Raw genomic sequence first — 25,652 nt, 5'->3', positions numbered from 1 at the left:
ATGAGAAACGAAACAGTCACTCGGAGAAACAGAATGAGGATGTTTGCTCTGTCGAAGTACCAGCTGATAACATGCAAAGGCTGATGCATTAAGGCTGCTGACCAGGCCATACAGCGTTATGCAATCAGCACATTTTGGGGACATTAATGCAAACTGCTTTCAGACTTTGGGGGGTGGGGGGGTAACAGCTATTTGGGAAACTGTGACAGTAGCAAATTCTACAAGTTTTAGATACTGATGCATGGGAAGAAACCCCCTTTTTTAGATTTAGATGGTAAAGCTCAATCGTTAATATTACCTGTATCATTTAACTATGTTCCAAACCCAGTACATGTTACAACAACAGAAGGACTACTGGTTTGATGCTGGAAGAGGATTATGGAACCTGATTCATGTTGTATTATAATGGAGGTGTTCCTTGGTAGCCTAGGGCTTATAGCATTGCAGTTAGGAAATTTCTCAGAATCATTCTTTAAAATGTTACGCTATATAACTTTTGTATATACTGGCAATGTGTGGGGATATGCTGCAAATACTGTAAGAGGTACTGTGTATGATCATAATGCTTCTTGTAGAGGATCCAGCTTGTCAGGGGAATGGTTAAGATGGTATTCATTAGTGTGGAAGATGGCAATACCTTCTTTTTAAATTCAATAAAATTTGTTTTAATAATTTGTTTGGAACCAGCAGCTCCTGTAGTGGTTAAAGTCCTGGGTGTTTTTTTTTTACTAAAACGCTAAAGGTTCAAATGATTAACTGAACTGCCGTTCTTTTCAGTTTAACACAAGGTAGTAAATAACTACCGAACCAAACTATATCTTGCTTGGTAAGGGGCTCAAAATGTGATCTTGGGGGTTCGAGGTAACTTTTTTAGGAGATGTATTAACGAAGCTTCGTTTTTATCGTTTTGAAAATGTAGGAAAATTACTAACTAAAATTCTCACATCAGCAACAGAGGGTTGCGTGTCTGAGTCCCACATGCTGGGGAAGTAATTATAATGCGCCTCTTCACATCAACAAAAAACAATAAATATACTTTTAAAATACTGTTACAAAAGGGTACTCGTAAATATGCCAAGCACGTTTAAAGTAAACAAAAACACATTAAAGTAATTACTGTCAGACAACTGCTAAAGCAATTACTTATAAATGCCGACAACACTCCCGAACACCGCCAGCGAACAGTAATATTAATATTCTCAGTTTCCGCAGTATCGCGTCAAAGCCTAACCAATCAGGCAGAGCGGAAGGGGGCGCCGGAGTTTAGTTTCGTTTGGCTAAGTAACTTGTCAATCATCAGTGGCTGCCGGAGCCCTGCCCCCTCCAGCCGGATGAGTTGTCAATCAGACAAGTTACCACGGCGACCGGAGGTTCAGTTTGAAAGTGGCCGTTAATGAACCTCACCCTCAATAGGACGGATAAAGCGCGTTTAGACCGTGTGACAACCGAAGGAGTAGTTAGAGGACCGAAAACAAACTTTTTCTTATCTTTGTAATTAGCCGGTCTGCCTCAAACTTGCTCTTGGGAGGTGTCATTGACGGCTGGAAGTTTAATTCTTTTTCCTAAGAGATTCGACAGTCATGTCCGCGCGTTTAGACGTAGTTAGCCGCGTCGAGTGCTGATGTGCTTGCGAGCTAGCCAGCAAGTCGGACAGCAGTGAGTTAAAGCGCGGTTATCCGCGGTCGGTTATTGGACCGGCTGGCATAAACCATCGTAGGCAGCCAGCGAGAGCAGACGGAGGACCGCGATGATCCCCGAATGTCCACGGAGCGCTGAGAGCCGAAGCCGAACGAGGTGCTATGGGCAGGTCGTGGAAGCGAACCAGAGCCGCAGCGGCTTGCTGTCGGACATCAGGACTCCCATCAAGACCGATGCCTTCCACGACCACTACAGCCTTATCCCCGGTCGAGAGCTGGGCAGGTAAACCGGCTGATCATTTTTACTCCAACTGTGACATATACTAATACATTTCCATTTAACTTGCCCGCTTTTAGGTATTTCGTTCTGTCTGTGTCAGTTGCTTAGTCTTGGTTGGTTTGTAGTCGCCACTTCTACCAAAGTTTTGAGTGTTGTCGGCATTAAGATAAAGAATATGCTCTTTTAGCAGAACTACAGTTTTCCTTGCCGTGTACCCAAAGTCTTTCCAAATGGGTCACCCTCAGAGGCGAAGGCGGTCTCGGGGGATTGTAATTACAGTATTTTTACAAGATTGCATTTAAGGTTCTTTCCCTGGTTTTAGCCCTGTAAAAACAGTCCTACTGCATCTACGTAATTTCTCTGTTTATGGAAAAACCCGTTTTATTCAACTTCAGTAGCCGAAAGCCTGGTGAGATTCTGTTATGAATTGCCGCATAATATAAATGTATTGTTTATTGCGACTTGTCGATTTATAGTGATGTTGGAATACTGATATTCCACATTGGCAATATATATTATTAAACTTTCATATTCCGTTGCCCTCTTTAAACGGAGGCTCCACATACGGGTGAAGTATGTTAAGACGGTGTTGTATTTTGGAAAGCACACAGTAACAGTTTTTTTTATTTATTAAAAGGGACTTTTAGATGAAAATTTCCTGAAGGCCCTGTAAAAAACCATTTATCATATGGGGATTTTCTTTGACTAACCAGTGTTTAGGCATATTAAATGAAATGAACTGATCAGGTATTAGTCACACTATGAGGTAGGAGTGTTATTAGGTCTTTTGATTTTGTGTCTGAAATTAAGAGTCTTTTAAAGGCAGCCATATCCATACCAAATTTAAACAAGGGGAAACTGGCAGCTTATTGACACATACTGCTGTTTCCAAAAAGCATTATTTTGGGACTAACAATGTAGTCATGAGAGAATTAAAACTAACCATCCACTTTTTGTTAGACTAGCAGGTGGGTTGTTTACTACCCCACTAGTGCTCTATTCTCGAAGGTCAGCTTGATAGAGGTGTTATCTAACCTGTTCTTTTCAGTGGTGAAATTTTAATGATTTTAGTTTTGGTCTTCAGTTTGATTGGGGGTTAGTGTTTGCAGTTTAATAATATGCCATAAATGATTTAAATAAATAAATTTGTTTACTTGTGCATTTTGATTTTTGAATCTTCTCAGATGTTTTGCCTTTGGTCAGCTCCTGTAGACTTGTGCGTTCAGATGTCATATGCACAATACATAAATAATTGAAGAGTGCCTGCCACCTTTAGTTAAAGCTTCTTTGGCCTGAAGGTATTTCCAGGATCCTGTTTTAGAAGGGATTCATCAATCGTTTTGCAGCATAAAAGGACAAAGACAGTCGAGCTTTTTAGTTCAATGGACTTAAACTTCTGCTAATCGCAATATGAATATGAATGCTGGCCATGTCATCCAGATGAGCATATATTTTTCTTTCCAGTGTTAATTTTTAATGTAAGATCCAGTCTCTTAAAAATTCTGCCATAGTGATGGTGTTATTTGTTTAAGAGCAAGATGAAGACAGATCCAACATAAAATCATGTCTGCCATGTTTCTGAAAGACAACCATGTGTGTAGGCCATGAACAAGCATTGATGTTGTGATGCCTTGTTTCATGCTCAGCTTTGTGCTGTGACCTGATTTTCAGCATGAACCACATGGTATATTTCATACTTAACTCTTATTATGATAATTATTATTGAAGTTATTGGAGGGGGGGGGGGGTCTTGAAACGTTGCTGTGGCCTCAGCATTTATGGTTTAATGATCCTGACAAATTATGGGCTTGCTTTTAGCACTGGTCGCATTTGATGTCTGCCAGTTTTAGTGATTACATGTTAGGTTTAGAAGGGTGATTGTAGCAGTCAGCAGTTACTGAGAACCCATGGGCTGTAATTTATTACATTTGATGAGCTACCTGTCTGGTTGGGCACTATTATTGCAAAACAGTATAGCACCTTGATTGCCGCACAGAGAAATTACTGCAGGGGGATGATTGTGAACTCAGATCTGACCTCAGTGGATGCTGGTTCTTTGAATAATTTTAAAAATCAAGTCTGGATTTTGACTCATAGAGGGTGGTTTGATTGCAGCTATATAGCATTCCAATGTGCATGCCATTGGCATCATTCATCCACTAATTTAGACAATAGGGTAAAGCAAGCTGTGGGTTATATGAGCAGGTATGATATTTCCAGGTAATGAGAGCTGCATTTTCTTAATTAGTGCAGTGTGAAACTGCGTACTAAATACAGCCTCTTTCCAAGATAACTGCTGTAGGTAAATGGTTTGGTCGTTGCAGTGCATACAAGGAAGCTGTTCTAGTTTAGTGTTGCTCATAATCCATATTTATTAAATAACTTCTTAGGTTTAACCTGCAGCCGTGTCAGTGTATAAATAGCCAAATTAATTTTCTCTTCTCCTTTTTAGGCTGTGGTATGAGAAGCTACTCTGACAGTTTCCTAATGAGAACTGTATAATGATCGAAGTATAAAACCTATTTTTACATTATGGGTTAAATGCACTGGCTAAATGGGGTTTTATCGACTGAGCTGACAAAGATGCCTTCACACTTCTCACCAAGAAGAACGAGAGATCAGAAACAGGATAAATGACACTTAATAAGGTTTTGTGTTTTTATTTTTTGTCTGGGGAGTGAGGGTTCTTCAGTCCTGTAACTTGCATGACATAATATATAGCTAATTTTGCTGAATCCAGTGGTCCTTGTTTTGGACAAAGAAATAAATTGTGGTCGGGTCTGCCCCAAACTCAGCACTGAAACATCTAACAATAAACACTGACTAGGATGACTGGGTTTGGTTTTACAGCAAATAATGCCATAATTACCTTTTTAAATATATGTAAACAAAACTATTCACTATATTTTACAATATGTGAATGTTTTTATGCTTCTTGTTTGACCTGGAGCTAGTTGTGTGAAATTCTAAAGAACTTGATCATCTTAAAGTTTATTTAATTGGGTCATTCCATGTCAAATCATCACATTTTCGGACCTCAGCGTCACAGATTTTAATGAAACTCGCCATGCTGATTTGGTCACATGAGTAACTCATGAAATTGAAATTGGGAGTGTCTGGGATCAATATTGAGGGAGATTTAAGCAAACAAAGATTCAACTTTTTTTTTTTTTTTGGGGGGGGGGGGGGGGGGCATGATTTTGACTGGCTATATTTACCTTGATGTAAGCTGCACAGAAGTGGTTCTTATATTGTTAAAATATTAACAAATTCAATAACAAAAACCTATATTTAAAAATTGATCAATTTCTTTACTGAAATTAGCTCATAATATCATGACGATCTCTAGAAAATTTGGTCTTTGGTTTTTAAGTTGTTGTTTAGTTGGTCCAGCTATTGAAAAGGCCCACATGGCTAGTAAATATGGCTAATAAATGCCCTGCATTCATTTATTCATTCTTTGATGCAGCTATTGTGTCTTTGCTTGAAATTGTCTATGTCCGCCCTGTTGCTGTCACAGGTTCTACTAAAAAACAAATCCTGATGATTCATAACAAGTCTATCAGGATGGCATGGGAATGAATAGGATGGAGATGGTCCATGAAGATGTAAAAAGTTCAGTCTCATCTCCCCAGTGCTGGGCAGTAGTTTCTTCAACACAGTCTAGCCACCAATTATCATCATATGTAGCCACGACATAACCTTTGATTCTTGCAAAGACGAGTGATTCCCTCAGTGTGCACTTATACTGGACCGATTTGCACACCTCACTCACCATCATGTGGAGGCTTTTCAAAAGTATGGCAAGTACAGGTATCTGCAATGACATTAATGAAGCTTCCATTAAATTTCATTGTAGCATATTTGTAACCTTGAGTAATCTTATTACTTACACCTGTGCTTGTTATACTATTTCATGTCAGTTTGGCTGCCATTAAAAAGGACCATTAGTGATATGAAACCATTTGATGCTATGTTTACGTCAAGATATCATCAACACCTTAAAAACCCGAGACCAAATTTTTTGGAGATGTGGAGATGTTCACAATATTATGATCTAGCTTTTGTAAAAAGTTTATCAATTTTGAGAAATAGGTTTTTTTGGTTTATTAAAATGTTTAATATTTTGATCCCAGACACGTCTAATTTCAGTTTCTCATGTGACCAAATCAGCATGCCAAGTTTCATTGAGTTTCATTGAGGTCCGAAAGTGTGATGATTTGACATAGAATGACCCAATTTTATCAGGTGCCAACGTATACATAGAATGGACTGGGTCCCTGAGAAGTTGTTGAGGACCATTAAAACAAGAATCTTTAATTATGCATTGCTTTTGCAGAGCCCCTGTCATAGAGGACAGGAGTTTTCTAGGTTGAAATATCCCATGTAGAATATTTGTAAGACTCTCTGAGTTGTTTATGGCAGTAGATGGTTTGTAATTAGATTTTCTTCATAGCGGAATGGTACCATGTTGCTGAGCTCTTTTTTTGTGTTTTGTATTGATTTCATGTATTTTATGTGCAAATTAATTTATACATTTTGGGGAAGCAAGAAGCTGTGACTTTAAAAATTTATGTCAGTTCCATTAAGACTTGTTTCCAAGCATCACCTGGTACTTGTTTGCAAGAGGGTTGTGAAACAGACTTTGACTGGGTAATCAGCACAGTTAGCAAACATGGAAGAGTCATGCGAAAGCAGGTTAATACCCCAGGAACATTCCGTACAACACCCACTGTGTGCGTAGTGTCGCGTCTGATCACTGCAATATATATTATAGACTTATGGACGTCTGTGTAATTGCAAGATGTGTCCAACTTAATGTATCTGTAGGCACTCTTGCCATGAGGTAATTGTATATTGTTTGAAACCAGTATCTGTATGTAATGCAGTGGGCACAGCCAATAGTACCTTTGTGAAGCAGAAAAGAAAGACAGGTTATGTAACTTTTGGGAATTAAGAACATAATTACAACCAAATGCTTTAATTTGCTAGTCTGAATCAGACGGTCTTCGCTTACCTAAAACACAATTTGCTGTCCATATGCATCTGTTGAAATATACTGGGTTTTTTCGAACTATTACCACGTGGGTCCCCACAGACAATTCCAGTCAGGTGTTGGCTAGTTCCTGTTCCCTTCAGCACTTTTGTTGTTTGTTGATGCATAGAACATTGTCAGGGGCATTTTAATGAAGGCCTGGTACTATATGAAAGTCTGTTTTTGTAGATGTGTTTTGAAATTGTGATGGTAAATGATTCCTTTTGTTTCATTATTTTATTATAAACAAACATTAGCTGCTAACTCTGAAGATGTATTGAACTGTTTATCAGTCTTACATCCCACTTTGCTAGTTATCTTAGTTCATCCTGTCCTTTTAGGTTGCATAGTTGGTAATCTGAAACTGAAATGGTTCCTCATAGGATGTGCATACCACGGCTAACAGCAGTTGTAGCTTTTATCATGTCATCGGCTTAAAACTTCTCCCTCTCTTTCCTCTGGTTTTCCGCTTAGCATGGGATGGGTGTTGAGAGGTTGTTGGATGTTCTGTATGGTACTTCCCAGCCTCCCCCTTAACAGAAAGGAGCCCTGTGTTTCCTGGTCAAGCAGGATACCATGACATCACCATTCCGCTTTTCAATTAGTTTGTGCCTGTGCCCGGACGGCGATGGCGTCCGCTACGTGCCGGGCCTGCCTCTGTGTTTTTTTTGTCAGTCCCCTTTGCCTTCCTCACCAAAGGCTTTGGTTACAGCAGGTGACACCAAGGTAATGTGCTCCCTCTTATTCACATTCATTCAGACCAGTGGGGCGGTCCTGTTATCTTAGACGAATTCATTTAAGCTAGTGGGCAACTCAAAGATGACTGCATGATTCTTTAAAGTAGCACAAGAAAATAACTTGCTCAACGCAAAAGTGGTTTCAACTTTTTAAAGGTAGCACAGATATGGCTATGAATATAAATTCTAGATAGAGTACAACATTGTAGCTCTATCTGGTCTTGTTTGTTTAGGCGAAAGGCTATCAAAGTAGTTTAACATTGATTGGCCATTTAACTTTCCCACAAAGGTCTGTATGGTTTTCATCCTGAAATAGGGGGGTTTCCTGTGCCTTTGACCATGGGAATGAATGGCCTTGGCTAAGTCACATGTCTTTGGGCATTATTGTCTGACGTCATAGGCACGCAGAGTAAACAGGCCCTCACTTTCAGCCAAGGGGCTGTGTGTTTAAAGAGCTCTCTCTTCTAAGGCCTGGGGGTTTTCTACTCCAAAGGGCATGTAGTTTTCATTTTCCTAACACAGTAGTAACTGGTCCATTTCTGACAGGTGTAAATGGTCCTCTGCAGTTACAAGCTACTGATACATTCCTTCATGCTGAACAAAGCCCATATTTCACTTTTTGAAAACTTTGCATCCTTCTGTTATGAGGTTCATCATTTTTCGTCTTTTGGGAGCTCAGTATCCATGTTTTGGTTTTTTTTTTTGACATTTAATTCTGTGTATCTTCACAGGATGACCAGAAAAGTCTGCTTTAACCTCCTTGTTTTGTGTTGGGGTTATTTTAGCCTTCTGTTCATGCTTCGTTCCATACATAGTCCAGCCGTGTTCCAGCTGCTTTGCAACAGAGGACTGCTTAGAGAGGGGTCCCTGGACCTGAAGGAAAGGCTTTTAGTGGGCTCCCCCTGGTGAGATTTCTTAGAGATTGCAGTTCAGTTCATCGCCATTGTCTCTTGCTTACGCTTGATGTGGATGACCATAGTTTCTCTGGCATTAATTTGCACCTCTTTGTAGAGACTGTTTTAGAAGTGGTAGGTTACACAATATAAGACACATGCGTTATGGAATGAGGTCATGTGACTCAGAGGGCTATTTCCATTAGTGCTGGATCAGTATATCAGTGATGGATCGGTGATATTTATCAAAGCTTTTGTGTGAATAGCATGGGAAGAAAATAACCCTGGACATCGAGGTATCCCCAGGTAGCCTGGAAATGCTAATGAGTGTACATTGCAGTGTCATTGTTGAGACAGTTCAAGTCCACAGAATAGTGTTTGTAAGACACCTGTGATTAAGCAGCCCAGTATTTGGTGTCTATGTTTGTTGTGCAAATGTGTTAAGAGAAAATCTGCCACTTTCTAAACTTGATTTGAATTTGTTAGTTATTGCTGGTGAGATTGTGTTTATGAAAATTGCAATCTCACATCGTAAATTTTCTTGAGTCTAAGATATCAGAGAACCAAAGGCAATTGCTGTAATAATTTTAGCACGTAGCGCGCATAATTTGGGTCTATGCACTGATATTGAGTGTACAAGAACATATCTTTCACTAGCCTGTAGGAGCATCTCATTTGTTCCTTGCATTCTAGAAGAATAGCCAGTACTCATCGATAGGCCCTATTTCTTTAATTGAAATAGGTTCTTTCGGCTTTCTTTATATTTGGGCAATGACGTAACAATCAGTACTTTATAATGTGTTTCTTTGCTGGAGAGGCATGTTGGACTTTGTAAATACTTTATGGTGTCATCTAGGCTTTTTCTGTACAATAAAACTGCACCACGCGTGACATGGAAAGGCTTTAAAAGGGGATTTTCAAATCCATACACGCTATTGACTGGAACAAGAATTAACTTGAAATCATAGAGTTTTTGACCAGATGGCTGTTATACTTCTGGACATGTTAAGAATTTCAGAAGAGTCACTGTAATACCGGAGTGATGGTGTGCCCCCCCCCCCCCCCCCCCAAAAAAAAAAAAAGAGGTGGGCTGCTTTTGGCAAGTACACAATGACTGAGAAAGGCCAATTTGCCTCAATTTTAGGAAATACATTTTCTAGCTGGATGTCTGTACAGTTTTAAATCTATTAATTCCAGTTATTCTGGAGCAGGAAGCTTTCAGCAGAGCAGTTTATTAATAAAAAGGAAATAATTAACTGACAATGAGTACAGATATGGAAAGAAATGCCCCTGCACACACAATCTCAACTGTTTTCAAGTGAACATGCTGTATAGCTGTATTGGATGTCTGTTTTGCTCTTATTTACTTTTGAAAGGGCCATAAAAGAAAAGTCGCCTGCTTCCATTTGCACTGCTGCTCTCTGACATTGCCTATAAATTGCTGTTTATCACCACACGTGAAACTTCAGTCCCACCTCTCATTCTTGTGAAGCCACTAGCTTAGACACTTTTAAACTCCGGCAGTGTAAAAAGACAAGCCCTGCCTGAATAATATAGCTGGTTGCAATCTATAGCCCCCCAGGAATCACCTTAAAATTGGTAATTTGGTATTAAAATCTAATGTCATATTTGATTGCAAACGCTATGTAACATCTAACATCTGTATAACTACTGCATAATTGATATGGTAAAAATAAAATGTTGCTGTTTCTCAAATCTAATCGCAGATTTTCTTTAGCTGAATCTCTTACAATACTTAGTTTGAATAGTGTTTAAATTACAGATACTCAAAAATGTTTATTTTAATGGTAGTCCTAAACTAAATCAGATACAGTGTTGGCCTGAGTGTGTGTAGGTTAAGGTTTAATGTAGTCGTGAAATATTATTTTCTGTACTTCTTTGTAAATTATATTGCATTTAAGATATTCTAAACCGCTCCAACGTGTAATTTAGCAGCTGGCTAAATCTTCATTTATGTGACTCGACAAACTTCCCTGAGAATTAGACTGAAGGCATTTGCACTGGGAGTAACTAAAGACTGATGTTTACACTGAAGTTGATGAGCATTACTCAGGAGCAGACCACAGACTGGATTGCATTCTACATCCTTGCCTCATTTATGAATATATTAACATTAGTTTTCTTGTGTGTTCCTTCACATCTTTATGGTTGTAAAAGCCTTGTGGTGATCATAAATTTAGATGACCGAAAATGGACCATGTGAAAACTGGTGATACGTTATTCGATGGCTAAGTGTCCTTGTATATAAGGCATCTTTACATTTGTATCAGAACCTTACAAGTTATGTAGATCTGAATTAACTGAGTTGCCATGGAGTTCCATACAGGTGTTAAATTTTCCACTAATTGAATTTTCCATATTCCACAAGTAGTGCTGTAGTGCTCATCCATGGAGTCTTTAATATCAGTGTTAGGCCTGTCACGATAAGATTTTGCTGGACGATTAATTGTCCCAGGAATTATTGTGATAACCGATAATATTGCCGTTGTGAGACAATTTTCAACTGATGTAATAATAATGGCATATTAATACAAGTACACCCTTTCTACGATCAAACTTTAATTTCTAAAGAACATTTAATACTGAGACTGGAAGACTTTTTTAATATTCAAAATAAATAAACAAAACAACCAGAAACAATAAATAAAATGGATTACGAAGTCTCTAAACAAAATCGCCCTTAAAATATTAAACATTAGGCTCAGACAGGGAAAACAGGCAAAACTGCCAGTTAGGACCTTTGTAAACAAAAAGTGCGAACTAACAACAAAACACTCCATATGAATAAAAGCAGGTGCCTCAACAGGCCATATGCAAATCTGTAGCTACTATAGTCTGGCAAATTCCGAGCAAGAAATATAACTTATTGCAGATAATCATATTCATATGATTTATTGCCACATTTTACTTTACCGCTTATAGTGAACACGTCAGCCTGGGCGAAATTGATTATTATAATCGGATGATCCTCATAACTGATTTTTTTCTTCTTAATGCCTCAGTCTAACGCCAGCCACAAAGCTGAACGAATAAGACTCCCCTTCATATCCGTGGATGTAAGACAAGGCAAACGGCTTAAAGCCCTTCTCTAATTTTCTCGTTGGTACTTTGGAAAAGGATTTACAAAAGCAATGTACATCGTTGATCATAAGTTTGGGCACGTCCTGTAAACGGCATGTATAAACCAATGCCATTTTTCACAGACCGGAAAAAAGCGAGCCGCATTTCCATGAAAGCAGAAGCTGACGTACAAAGAGTCCACTGACACGAGAGTTCACGCCTCATTACTAATGATGTGTCGTTCGCAAACAAGATGGCTCCTGTTCAAGAGCCGTTTTATTAATCTTTATAGAATTGTTCGGGTTTTTGAGCTGCCTAAACATTAAGGACGACAGTGGCTGGAACACGTTTTCCAAAAAATCTCGCTTACGAGAAGCCGTCTTATTTTTAACATGCTCTAATCAGGTCACGCTAATCAGCATCAGGTTAAACGAAGAGAGGGGCGGGTTATTTAAAAAGAGCCGCTTAGGAGCCGAAAGAGCCGGCTCTTCTAGGTGAGCTGAGCCAAATGAGCCAGTTTGCTAAAAAGAGCCGATATTCCCATTTGGTAGAGAGAGACACGAGGAAAACAAACAAGCATGCAAATGAAAATTATCAGCCGGAAAAATTATCTACCTCATTTTAATTATCGTGCAATTAATTGATTTACCGTTTATCGTGACAGGCCTAATCAGTGTTTTATTTTGCCTGCGGACACCACACACATCAAGTAAAACATGCCTTGGGCCACACAGGGAGGTACCACCTGAACTCATGTGCATAATGCACCCTCCAGCAGCCTGGTGACACGCACCTTTTCTTTCATCTCTGTGAAGGTTCTCTGACTTTAATGGGCATTATCTGTTAAGGTAGGCATTTAAAAGAAACATTTGATACTAGACAGGATTAGTTTAGTGTAGTCTCTCATGTTTCTGTTCTTTATAAAATTTGCCCAGTTTTTCAGTCAGAACCATGACTGATACACTCAGCTTTGTATTACTTGCACTGAGGGTCCGGTGTGATGTGGCATGTGTTGTGATAGTGTGTAGTGCACTTTGTATATGCACTTAGTTTATCTACACCCCTATAAGCTGCTCATCTCAAATGAGATCCTGTTTCGGCAGGTCAGCTGTATGTGGTGGTCAATGACACTGGGCTCTGTCATTTTTAGCCTGCCTTAGTGCATCTTTCAGAGGTAAGGAGACAATGTTGGTTCCGTTTAAAAATAGAGGATGTGGAGTCCCAAAGCAACTTGAGACTGTGAATGTGGCAGCCCTGTCCCACATTCTAGCACCTCTGTCCTCTTGGCCCACAGACAGTCAGCCAGTATGTTCATGTTCCTGCTGCTCTCTAATGCCTAAACCTCCAATTCAGATATGGATGAAAGCTTTCATGCTGCTTTCTTTCCCACCTCAAGATGTGCTGTTGGTTGTGGTGGATGTGGAAATGGAGCTGGCAAGCTGTAACAATCAAGATGGAAGAAAAGCTCTGAGCTAGAACTACGAGGACCCTAGAGATGTTTCTGCGGGGTATATCTCTCAAAACACACACACCCCATGGTGCCGTCACTGTGCATCAACATCTCCCTGCCTTTGCAGTGATTCTGTAGACCTAACTCTCTGGATTACTTAATTCACCATCAAAGAGCTTCCACCCTCACCCTAGACATTGGCAATTCATGATTGCCCACCTGTGTGACCCTCAAAGCCAAGCAGGGGTCAAGGTTGGTGTGCTGTGTTTGAAAAGGTTGCTGAGTACCAGTGACCTAGGGGGCAGCTAAATGAAGTGTGAGGATATCTGGGTACAGACAGCGGGTGCTTGAGTAACATAAATATCTATCAGTCTTTCATAATCACCACAACGTTATCACTAAGTTGTTGTTATTGTGAGCACTCCAAATGAAAGCAATAAAAATGGAGGGTAAAATACAGGCTTCTGAATTTGTAACTGGTCATCAAAATTTCATTGCTGGTTACCTGGGGACTGTGGCCTGTTAGCATTGCTGTCGTGGACCGACAGACAGTTTGCTAACTAAATGAAAGGGTGTGTCACATTCTGGGCAAGAACATACTCATATGCACGCCATGGCCAGTTAACGTGTGTGCGTTTGTGTGTGCGTTTGTGTGTGCATTTGTGTGTTAGGGTACAGCGGACCATAATGCGGGGTTCGAGCTGGGGTTTGGGCACCACAAATTCCCTCACACTAGTCTGGCCCATTAAAGTGGGTCACCACACAAAGCAGGCATTTGTATGGGCCCAAAGGCCAGCCTGGTTTAGGGGATGACTTCATCTCTTAGAAATGTAGGCAGACAAAGAGATGTTCGGCTCTCATGAGAGTGCTGCTGGTCCCCTCCCCCTCTCAGTCGCGCAGCACAAGCCCCCAGGCCCCCCGCCCCATGTGTGGCGAGAATTCTGCAGACCGCCTCTGTGTGAGCATTTGTGTGTTTGTGTCTCGTGGTGGGGGAGTGACTTCAAGGGCAGCTCTGAGACTTCAGCTTTGGTAGCCTGTCAGGCGGACATTATTGAATTCCATCTATTTTTGTTTCATTTTCTTGTTGAACTAGTTTGCTTTTCTTGTGCTTGTGAAAGAAGTTTAATGCAGTAAATTTTGGTGATCCTCTGTACTGATTGCAGTAGTTATAATTTTTTTTATTTTGCATCTTTAGAATTTTTTTTTAAGAACCACATAAGGCCTTATAATATTAAATGTAAAGCTAAAACTCTTTGGTGAAGCACTATTTTCAGTTAATTGGCTTCCTTTCTGGTCCTTGAATGCATGGAAAGTGGGGCTCAGTCTTTCTCAAATTTGGTGAATAAGTAACTTTCTTTCTTTGTTCATGCAGGGGGAAGTTTGCTGTTGTGAAGAAGTATGTGGAAAAATGCACAGGAAAGGTGTATGCCGCCAAGTTCATGAGAAAGAGGAGGAAGGGCCAGGACTGCAGGCTAGAGATCATCCATGAGATCGCCGTCCTGGAGTTGGCCACTTCCTGCCCATGGGTTGTGGATCTACACGAGGTTTACGAGACGGCCAGTGAGATGATCCTGGTGCTGGAGTTGTGAGTACATGTTCCGCACATCCACATCACGAATTGTAAAGTCATGAGAAAAGGCAGAAATCCTCCAGAAGCATACTCCCACTTGGATTGATGTCCTGTTGCTTTCTGTGTTGGTTTGCTGGCACACATGTTTTCCTGTTGGAATCTCATCTATTGCGAGTCATTGCCATTCCCGGATGGCGCTGGTATACCAGCTCTGATGCCCCCTGGCAGATACTTCCGAGACCGTGGGATAGTTCGGTACATGCTGGCAGCAGATGTGGAGGATGTGTGTTCCCTGCCTTACATGGGGGAGGGCTTCGCGCAGCATGGCGGCATCACACCTTGTGTCGTGTTTCCAGCCATGTCACCAGCGGCCTTTCCAGTTTTCATCTGTGAATGAAGTTTGGGTGTGTTTCTTCAGTTCTCCACACATCCTGTGTTGCAGGGTGTCATTTTCTCAGTGATCTGAGCCGCAGCCACTCAAACCCTCTGAGATGTAAAAGGACAAATTGCCAAAGCTGCACCTGGTGTCATGTTTCCCCATACAAAGGGGATATGACTGGCTTTATAGCTACTGTGCTGCGTTTATGGCTGTTCAGGCAAACCGGGAAAAGCACCAGTAACAATATATTGCATCTGTAGTCACGTGAGAACCATGTGTGCAATGAAGCACCTAAATTTGTGTCGACAGAGCAAAGTCTTCCAGGCTCAGAGGGCAACTGTCCGGCTGTTGTTGACAGGTGCTAAGACACTTTGCATTCTGATCCTTTGGAGAGGGTTGCACAGTGTGAGAGAAGCTATTGCATCTGGTCCCTCAAGACAAGAGGAACCGAGGCAGGAGAACATGAGGGTGGGACTTAATCACGCTTCAGCCTGCTGGCATTCATGCTCTGTCTGTAGAATCATCTCTCTCCCCCTACTGGCCCCCTTCCAGGGAATTGAGTACAGTAACGTGTGGCTAAGTCATGTAGAGGATTTCGGCCCATAATGTGTGGACAGTATATGCAGAAAGACCATTCTTTTTCAAATTTAATGGATCATGAAAGGAATTCTCAATGACCCTGCGTGTCTGGTTAGGGCAAGCTTCAAAACTAGCAAAAATCACTAACAGCTACAGTGCTGTTTTCTCTAGGTTTTCCAGTTTCCCCTCTCAGTCCCAGAACATGCTAAGGTGAATTGGAGTTGTTAAATCGGCTGAATGTGTGTATGTGAATGTTGGGTCTGCTGGGCCCTGGATTCTCCCCTGCATTGCACCAATAGCTTCTGGGATGGGCTTCACGTTCCAGCAACCTTGCATGGGACAAGCAGGTATGAAAAATGCATGGATGTATGTCTCAAAATATTGATGAATTAAAGCTTTTAATAGCAAAAGCAATTCAACCAGGTGGCCTCTTGCAGCTCCATGTCATACATATGTACAGGATACTACTGGGTTGAATGTTCCCTGGTCAGAAAAGTAATCATATTACGGTTAGGCCCTTAAGCAAGGCCTCTAATCCCAATTTCTCCAGGGATGCTGGTTGACCCCAAGCTTTGCGCATCATGCTCTTTTACATCGCTTTCGACAAAACTGACTGCTAAATAAATGTAACTATCCAATGAAAGAGGGGAAGAACACTGAAGCTGATGACAGCAAAATCCAGGATAACGACAGTCTAACATCTCCTTTCACTCTGACTGAAAGGGATTTACCTTAGACAGAAATGATGAAAAACGTAAAGTCCTACTGCTATTCCCACAATGGTGGTTTGTACATCCTGCAGCAATCAATATATGAGGGATCAATAAACTGTATGGGCTTTGGTTGGGACTCAAGTTAGTTAGCATCTCAGACAGAGGAAACCAGTTGTTTTGTGGTCAATAAAATTAATTTGTTGCTGGGTCAAATCCCAAGAGAACCATGCTTTAGAGGGAAGGTTTAATTTGGTTAAGACAGTAGATAGTAATTTGAATGATTTAATCACATAAAAAATAACATTGTATTATTGAAGACATACGTTTCAATCAGTGGGGCAAAATTTAAAGTAAATAGATGGAAGGTATAAGCCACAAAATTAAACGTTAATGTCTGCCAGCCAAGACCAGCATTGTCCTGAAGCCTGTGTTACTGTTCCAGCCATTCATTTTAGACAAACTGCCTATAATTAAAGTCTAATGAGGATCAAGCAGCACATTAGCTGATTAATTTCTCTAACAGATTAGCCTCCTAAGCCAAGACAGCTTTATTGGAATCCACCCGAATGCATTTACGTAAACAAAGCGAGATCTCAAAATAGACTTGGACACTTCAGTGGGGCTGTTGCGTCTCTGTGTTGTCAGAATGCCGAGGCTGAATACTGAGGAAAATGCATTGTTCTGTTTATTGGACTTTTAATAGCTATTCAAATTTTAGGTATAAGGTCCAGAATTTGTCTTGTATTACTTGTATGTAAGTGTGGAGGTCAGCTGAAGAGTTTAAGCTCAAAATGTAAGGGAGCTATATGTTTTCTGTATTAATGTAGTTTCTTTTGTGGGGAATCCCTGGGCGTGGTTCTGGTGGCTGCCATCAACTCACTGATGGGAAAAAGATGGTAGGTTAGAGCGAGTCTCAAAGAGAGGGTCTTTCTCATGCGGAAGCTGTGGTATGCTAAGCGGTGCCCCAGGCCAGACTGCCCCGTGGTGTAATGGAAATGAGGGCGGATCGCGGAAACTCCTGTCTGCGCAGCACCATGAAAGCGTCCGCACAGCTATGGGGGGGCACAGTGTTATTCTGCGGCCGCACGTGAGCCCAGAGGACTGCAGCGGCTGACCCAATACATCGGAGGTGGAGAAAGGAAGGGGAAATGAAGCGGAGTGAGGGGGTTTTCTTCAACTACACTGTGATTCATTACAGATCCTGAGGGGGACACCCCTGTCAGCAGTCCTTACAGAGCTCCCTGGTGCCCGTCACGCACTACATAGGCTCCATTAGTCTCCTCTGTTAAAGCCTTTTTTGTTTGCGGCATCTTCAGTCTCTTAGTAGCCGCTGCTGACCAGCGGGATGCGGGAGGACGGGACGTCGGTTGGCTAAATCAGTCTCCGCAAAAGACCCTGATGAATCGCTTCCTCTGTTGGCCCAGAAATGGAAGTCCTGCAGTGTAGGATGATTTAATTGAGGATGTCATGTGAAACCACTGAAGTCCCCCACCCACTGCCAAGGCTAGAAGAGTGAAAGTTAGTACTGACACAGCTGCTCCAGTTAAACTGCAAAGAGGGCTTCAGTTTAATAAGGTGTAAGGTTCAGTGTTTCCGCTGTTCTCTCTATCATATATCTGAAATATAATAAAGTGTGTTGATCTTTATGGTGTACTTTACTGTAAGTCGTAAACCCTCTGGGATGTTTCATAAGCTTTTAAACCCAGCCTTGCCTTTTCTGCACACATGCCCAGTAAAAAACCTCTAAGTCACACATGACCTTGAAACGTACAGTATGCTTCAGCGGCTAAGGGAGGCCATGCTAGGAGAATAATAGACCCCTCCTTCCCCATGCTATGACAAGTTACAGTGCCACGGGCCCCTTCTCAGGGTCACCAGAAGGTTTTCATTTTCAACTTGTTCCCCCCTCCCCTGTCAGTTATAGGTTGTATCTTAGTCCGATGGTGGTAACTGGTCTTGAAAGCTAAGGGGTGTGACCATAAAGTAAAAACAGACAATACTAATGGGTCTAAGAGAATTGAGAGCACTTGAGAGAGCCAGTGCTAGGCTTGTTTTTTTGTGTTTTTAAATTTAATACCTGGAGTTTGTGGTTTGCTTCCGCAAAGTCTCTGCTTCTGTCCTCCTCTTTCCATTCTGTACAATCTGTACAAACCTGGCAGCGCTCGGCTATAATTACAGCTGTCCAGTGCAGAAAGAGAAACGTCCACATTTTCCTTCGTCCCAAGACTGTACGGAGAGGTACGGGGCGCCCTGACCATGAGCCATTTTCCAAGAGGGTGGCTGACACCCTGCAAACTTTCCAGGCTGTTGGTGTCTGCATGAACTCACATTTATTCAGAGAGCAGTGTCATTTCTGGTATTGTGGGGACCAGATCCTCAGGAGGTGCTTGGAGGTTTTAACTCTAACATTCTGTGAGCTGGGTTGCCATGTTGTGCCTGGCATAAATTCGTATGGTACTGGAATGTGATTTAAAAGGGTAGTGAAGCACCACCTCCGAATGAAAAGACCTTCGTCAAGTCACTGAGAAGCAAAAACTAACATGGCAATAAAATATTTTCCCAAGCCATCCTCATGTGCTTCTTCTCCCTGTGTAATTAGTGAGTGACCGCAGCAGTTGGAGTAAGCCAACAGACAGCTGAAACACACAAGGCTTTCCATTCTGGTGATCTCACTTGTCTGTCACCATACAGACACCTAGTGGTTATGTGGGAAACTGCATGTGATTTCCAAACTGCCATTTTACAGAAATTTCTTGGTGAATATATGGTCAATTGAATGTAGCATGAATCTCATTCATAGGTTTTTAAAACTTATAAAATCCCATTTTTTTTCACAAGCCCAGGAGACAGTTAGGCTCCAGTTGAACCAGGATGCGGTGCCCTTTGCACACCACCTGTCTGTCTGCCAGTCAACCACATGCACACTATCTCCGCTCCAAACTCTGTCAGACAGACTGTCATTTGCACAAGTATGTTACTGTGTGTATTTAAATAAAGATGGGAGGCTCATCCCCAACCTCACCCCACTGAAATACCACTTAGGAACCGGTCTGTGTGGCAAACCAGATTGGGGATTGGCAGCAGTAACGCTGACCCTAGATAACCTGGAGCGTAAACCCCCATCCCACCGCGGCAGTGACTCCAGCCCACACCATAAACAGTTTGGCTCTGAGCTTCTTTATTTTCCCTCGGCACCAAGCTTCCAGCTGGCTTTTAGAATGGCAGGAAGTGACCCTGTTCACCCTGTCTGCACAATCCATCCTTTTAATGTTTCCTAATCCCTATTGGGAATCCTGCCTAATCAGAGCAGGCAAGCACCTGCTTTTTCAGACATTTCTGTCATATTTAGTATGATTTTTATTATTATTATTGCAAGAAATGGAGGACTTGCAAGCTTTACACAAGTTTTAAGGGTTTGAAAATGACCACAAAACAATTATTAAAATGTTTAGCTGGTTCCTGTGATTTTTAGGATGTTCAGGAAGATTGAGATTAGTTTTTAAGTGTTTAGTGATAATCGGACTGCAAATTTCTTACCCTTTTCAAAGGGGGAAGAGGATTGGTCGGGGAAGTGAAAGTGCCAGCACTCTCAAAGTCACCTGCCATCTGCAAGCAAACTTGTGAACTGGTGGATGTGAAAAGGGAAATGCTGTCCATCATCATCCATCTGCTTTGATATTGAGAACTAATGACATACCCCCTTGTATCACTTGGTAGTGGCTCGGGGTGTGTTTGGAATGGGAAGACCATCTCTTAACCCGGCACCTATATAATCCGGATTACCCCACCATTCATGACCCCTTAGTCCCCTTCCCCTTCCCCACCCTGGACATTCAGAACTCAATGAGTGATTTTATAAATATTGAGCTTCTGTAATAGGTTCGGAGTCCACACAAGCCGCTGGTTTCTTTCTGTCTGGTGTACTGATGTAGTGTGTGTGTCTGTGTGTTTGCACACAGTGCTGCCGGGGGAGAAATATTTAACCAGTGCGTTGCCGAGCGGGATGAAGCCTTCAAGCCGGAGGACGTGAGGAGGCTGATGAGGCAGATTTTGGAGGGTATCGCCTACCTTCACAAGAACAGTGTGGTGCACTTGGACCTCAAGGTTAGTGGGTGTAGCCTCTAACACACAGGGATCTTCTACTAGTTAGAAATGTTGGGCCACCTAAAAGAGAGGGATTAGTCTTTGTGCAAAACTCTTACTGAGCTCTCTTAGAGGAACAGATGTTAAGAGAGTTTTGTACACTTATTACAAATCAACAATGCTGTATATTTTTTCTGAAATCCGTCTCATCGTTCTTCAGCCCCAGAATATCCTTCTGACCAGCGATTCTCCCATTGGAGACATAAAGATAGTGGATTTTGGGCTGTCACGCATGGTGAGCAGCAACCAGGAGCTGCGGGAAATCATGGGCACCCCAGAGTACGTGGGTGAGTTGGTGCTTACTCAATCCAGGAAAAGGGGCATGTTCTAATGACACAAGTCCCGCTGTGTGGGCTTTGTCTGATTTTAGTACATGACTGTTCTAGGGCTTTGCAGTTTTATAATTTTGTTTTAAAATGTAATGACCTTTTTCTGTTTATAGCTCCAGAGATTCTAAATTATGAGCCAATAAGCACAGCAACAGACATGTGGTAAGACCAGCATTTGGATACATATTTTTCCTAACTCCTGTGTCGAATGCTAATTAAAACCTCTGGAAGCCGACATGTAATTATAGCCAAATTGTTACTTTCTAATCAGTCATTCCTTGAATGTTTTTGCAGTAGTAACATTTGCCACGCACACGTGAGAGTGTTTGGGGTTCCCCGTTATGGTCTTTCTGCAGTTTCCCAACCTGTCATCATATTCTCATAATTTTCATCATATCCTCATAATAGATCATGACCCTGGCAGTTATTAGCTTGCAGCTGCTTCACAACATCCATCCATCCATCTATCTATAAGCACTGATCCAGTGCTTACAGTCACAGTGGATGAGGCACACATGCCCTGGATAACATAGAGACACCAGTTCATCTAGTGATGTGCAGACATAGGGAGAACATGCAAATTCTATACATGCAGGATTGTAAATTTTAAATTACAATTTGATTTTATAAAGCTAAAAAGATGTGCCTTATTTGTGGTCTCCAGATGAGGGATTTAGTATTATGCCGTATTAATACATGGCTGCACCGTGGCATCATTCTTTAAATAATGTGTTTCTGGTGCCCTGAGCCTCACTTCCGCTGCATCCCCGTGCCTCGATTGACCTCTGGCCTGATGCGGGACGTGCATCCCTCTCCCCCATCAGGAGTATCGGCGTGCTGGCTTACGTGATGCTGACAGGAACCTCTCCCTTCCTTGGTGACGACAAGCAGGAGACCTTTCTCAACATCTCTCAGATCAACATCAGCTATTCGACAGAGGAGCTACAGGGCATTGAGCAACCTGCAGTTGACTTCATGAAGTCCCTGCTCATCAAAGAGCCGCAGTAAGTCAGCCAAGGGATGACGTCCATCGGGATGCGCTGCTTCAACCTCTCAGTATTAGCCTGCAGAGTAACAGGGAGACTGAAGCAGTTTCCTTAGTGGATCTCGCACTGTAGCAGCACAGGACTGTATGTGTACTTGTGCAATTGGTCATTTTGATCCAACAGTAGAGTCTGGTGAGCAGCTAATCCTGCAGTACTGTGATGCTGTTCTGATGTGTAATTTGTGCAACGATCTGGACCTCACACACTCTTTCACACACTTATACAGTACCGTGCAAAAGTCTTGGGCAGTCAAAATAGATGTAAATTAATCTGTGTAGTAAGTGTCACAAAAATACGAAAATACAGTTTAACATTAAAACGGGTAACAGCAACACAATAAAAGCTAACAAGTGTTTCTTCTGTTGTTCGGAAAGTTATTGCTAAGCTTCCCCAGCCATTCCGTGTATTCCTTGCATTTCACCGGCAGCACAATTAATTTCCCTCTGGGATAAATAAAGTTAATCTAAGCTAACTTAACTAGTTAACTCAATGAGACATTGATTAGCTAAATTTATAAGGTGTGTTAGTTGTCAGTTGCTATTGAACAGTTGCTGCTTAAACTGGGGTAACTTTTTAGGAGATTTTTGAAATGGCTAATATGCTTTGACAAACATCATAGTTTTACACCAACGTTAAGATCACTTACACTTTTTCTTTGACTGCCGTAGACTTTTGCCCCATACTGCATGTACACATGGTCACTCATGCTAATGACCCAGACAAACTGACTAATCGTGTCCACAGGCAGCGCGCCACTGCAGAGGAGTGCCTTCAACACCCCTGGCTCCAGCCGCCCCCTCCCCCAAAGGAGGCAGAAGGGGCAGGTGACACTGCATCTGGGCAGGCCTGCCCCGTGCCACTCACCATCAGTGAGTCAGGCGAAGGCCAGGAGGGCCCCGTGTCAGAGGAGCTCATCGTCATGGCCGCCTATACGCTGGGACAGTGCCGGCAGTCGGAGAAAGAGAGCATAACCCCCGACCCCAAGGCGGTCTCCAAGCGCTTCAAGTTTGAGGAGCCCTTTGGGACCCTGCAGGAGGTGCCCGGGGAGTTCATCTTCTGAAGGGTCCTTTCGACCCACCTTGCCGTCCAGACTGAAGCCAAACCACCTTTTTCTTCATTTTTTTATTTGTGCTGCTTTAATTCTGCTGGATAAGTCAGAGCTGAGCCACGTGGGGCAGTGACGTCGTTTCTTCCATTGGCGTCTGGGGCTCCGCTCGTGGGCTAAGGCACGAGAGAGCAGGCCGGCGCCTTCCCTTTCGTTTGTTTCGTTTGCCATTTGCAAAAGTGAACTGTTTTTCTTTTGTTATTTACCAGTACAGAATTGATTTAAGGGATGTGTGGGGAGATAAATATGTATATAAAACAAAATGCTAATATTGTTTTAAAAGTAAGTTTAAATAAAACAGTTTAAAAAAGCCATTGCACAATTTAGACCCTAAACTTGTAGATCCATGTTTACGGTCAGCTCTTGGGTTTATATCTGTGAAGCAATAATTATATTCACCATATACTTTACTTTTTATGCTGAGTAAAGCTTTTAGCTGTCCTGTCAACTGGATCCTGTTAATCCGAGTTTGTCTCCATTTAACTACATCTTTTTATGGAACAGATTTGAACATGAATACCTTTGAATCCACAAATAAATGTTCCCAGCAACCCAGGGATCTTTCTTGGTTATAAGATTTTTTTTTTCGCTTACCCACAACACTGTGAAGCTTTTGCGTGAAATGTTTAAAGAAACCGAATAGTGTTTGCCAAAGCACAAAAACCAGCAATACATCAGGGATATTTGATTATAATGTTTTGTAATTGCATACTGGCACAGTAAATCTGAACAGCTAATGTGGAATTGAATGTTAATAAATTAGAAATATTGCTATTTAGTTGCTTGGCTAATACTTATACCCAAAGTGTCTCTTTCCTTTTCTGTTGATACAGCTGGGTTTTGTTAACCTGAGCATTTAAGAGTAAATTTCCTGCTTAAGTGGGACTTCAGCTGCCAGCTTTCTGGTTTATCCTCTTTTAGTAAAATCCTTCAAACCTGATAAAATTGCAATTTGCCTGTGTACCTTTTAACGGGATCTTGGTTTATTGAAAGAATAGATGTCAGAATGTTTTGACGTTTTCTTTGATGCCCTGCCTCTCCCAAGTGTCTCCAGCGATATTGTAAGGTGAGAAATGTCACCTCCAGGGTGACCTTAATCTTCACACTTAGTGCCTGATATCCATAGCAGCCTTCCTGCGTGTCTAATCAGGCACTGACTCGCAGAGTGTACGTCAGGAGGTTACCTTCAGATGTCCTGCTGTCGGCCCGGGGAGTTCGGCTGCCTCCCTCTGTCCCTGCAGGGCCTTCTCAGGTGTCCTGTCAGATCAGCACAGACGTGTAAATATGGTGGGAGGTGTGGGTGGCACCCTGGGGAAATGCGATGTTCACAAGTGTGGCATTCTGCTCAGGGACAGCCAGCCTTTCTTTGATACCAACCACGATCTGATGTGCATTGCTTAGTAAGAAAAACAGCTGAAATTGGTTATCTTTATGGAACCCTGTCCCCCCTACTGTGTAAAGCATTTTCCCGCAGTAAATGGACAAACTGTCCAATCAAAAAGTGTCTGTAGCTATAGCACAAAGCCACAAATGTGATTCAGAGGTTGCTGATGATTGTGATAGATGCATCATCTGTACCCTGTACGCTATAATGGCCTTACTCTGACTTTGTTTTATAATGACGGTGTTTTCATCATGGGCTCAAACATTCTGACTTTCTGTGTGCCACAATGCTGGTTACTACTGTACCTCTACTGATTATCTCCCTGTATGCAAAGCAACTCATGTTTTGGAAACACTGTTTAATTCATACATATGAAGAACAGTGTGGGTCTTTCTGACGGTCTGATTTCAATGTGGCTTGCAGCTGACTTTATAATTTGCATGTGAATTGAGGATACAGCACCTCCCTGTGTTACCGTTGGATGCTGGAAATAAAGCCCTCCACCATGACATCACAGAAAAGCTGATCCAGCATGCAAGAGTCTGATTAATAGCAAGGTAAACTAATCACCACTGAAATCCTCTTCCAGCTATATTCAGCATTTTCTATTCTGTTTATGTATTTTTAACTTGATACGCCCCCCCCCCCATTATTACTCCATACACTGCAGCTGGTGTTGAGATTACAGGTGCAGGAAAGAATGCATTGATGCTGCTGTTTTGGGCGGCTTTGGGAGCTGCAAGGTCATGTTCCAGGAAATGACCCCAGCCACAGGCTCCACCATGTCACACATGCCCTCAAATGAGACCTTGAATGGTCTACTGTCCTCTGCAGCCTTGTGCCTCCAGTCTCCTCTGATCGTTGGCTTTCGTTAACATAGTTATTCTCTCATTTTCTTCCAGGCTTTGTCTGCTGTTCTATACAAAAATAATTATATTCAACAAAAACTAAAAACTCATCCCTTTTGAGCTGAGACTGGGTGTTTTTCAAGCCATCTGCACTACTGTACTTGCATGCATCCATCCATCTTCCAAACCACTTATCCTACTGGATCACGGGACTACTTACAACATAGATTAAATAAAGTAACGGCCGTGTTTAATGTTCTCCAGTAAACTGCATAGTAGGCATTTGATGTCAGGTTTAGATAAAAACCATCTGTTAAGCAACAAAGCGATACTGATGGATTGCAGTATTTGCAGTTCGTTGGTGAATCAGACTGAATATGAAGACTTAATATTAATGTCCTAGTGTGAAAGTACAACTTCTAAGCATTTTCATGATTCTATTA

The 25,652-nt window shown here is 41.9% G+C and overlaps 1 protein-coding gene across 2 annotated transcripts; it reads left to right on the top strand.

Moving 5' to 3' along the window:
• The first annotated feature begins 1,341 nt into the window (after window positions 1-1,341).
• Window positions 1,342-23,751, top strand: stk17a (serine/threonine kinase 17a). Of its 2 annotated transcripts, none has more exons than XM_048976883.1 (7): window positions 1,342-1,920; window positions 14,486-14,698; window positions 20,314-20,458; window positions 20,658-20,784; window positions 20,940-20,988; window positions 21,651-21,830; window positions 22,617-23,751. In XM_048976883.1, the coding sequence occupies exons 1-7, from the start codon at window positions 1,748-1,750 to the stop codon at window positions 22,930-22,932; spliced, it is 1,203 nt and encodes a 400-aa protein (XP_048832840.1). In that variant the 5' UTR covers window positions 1,342-1,747; the 3' UTR covers window positions 22,933-23,751. The 2 variants fall into 2 exon arrangements, with proteins under 2 accessions (XP_048832840.1, XP_048832841.1); XM_048976884.1 differs by lacking the exon at window positions 1,342-1,920 and adding an exon at window positions 13,958-14,142.
• The last annotated feature ends 1,901 nt before the right edge of the window (window positions 23,752-25,652 follow it).

Source organism: Brienomyrus brachyistius, chromosome 15 (assembly GCF_023856365.1).
Source record: "Brienomyrus brachyistius isolate T26 chromosome 15, BBRACH_0.4, whole genome shotgun sequence".
Lineage (NCBI taxonomy): Eukaryota > Metazoa > Chordata > Actinopteri > Osteoglossiformes > Mormyridae > Brienomyrus > Brienomyrus brachyistius.
This window is presented reverse-complemented; position numbering and strand designations above follow the sequence as displayed.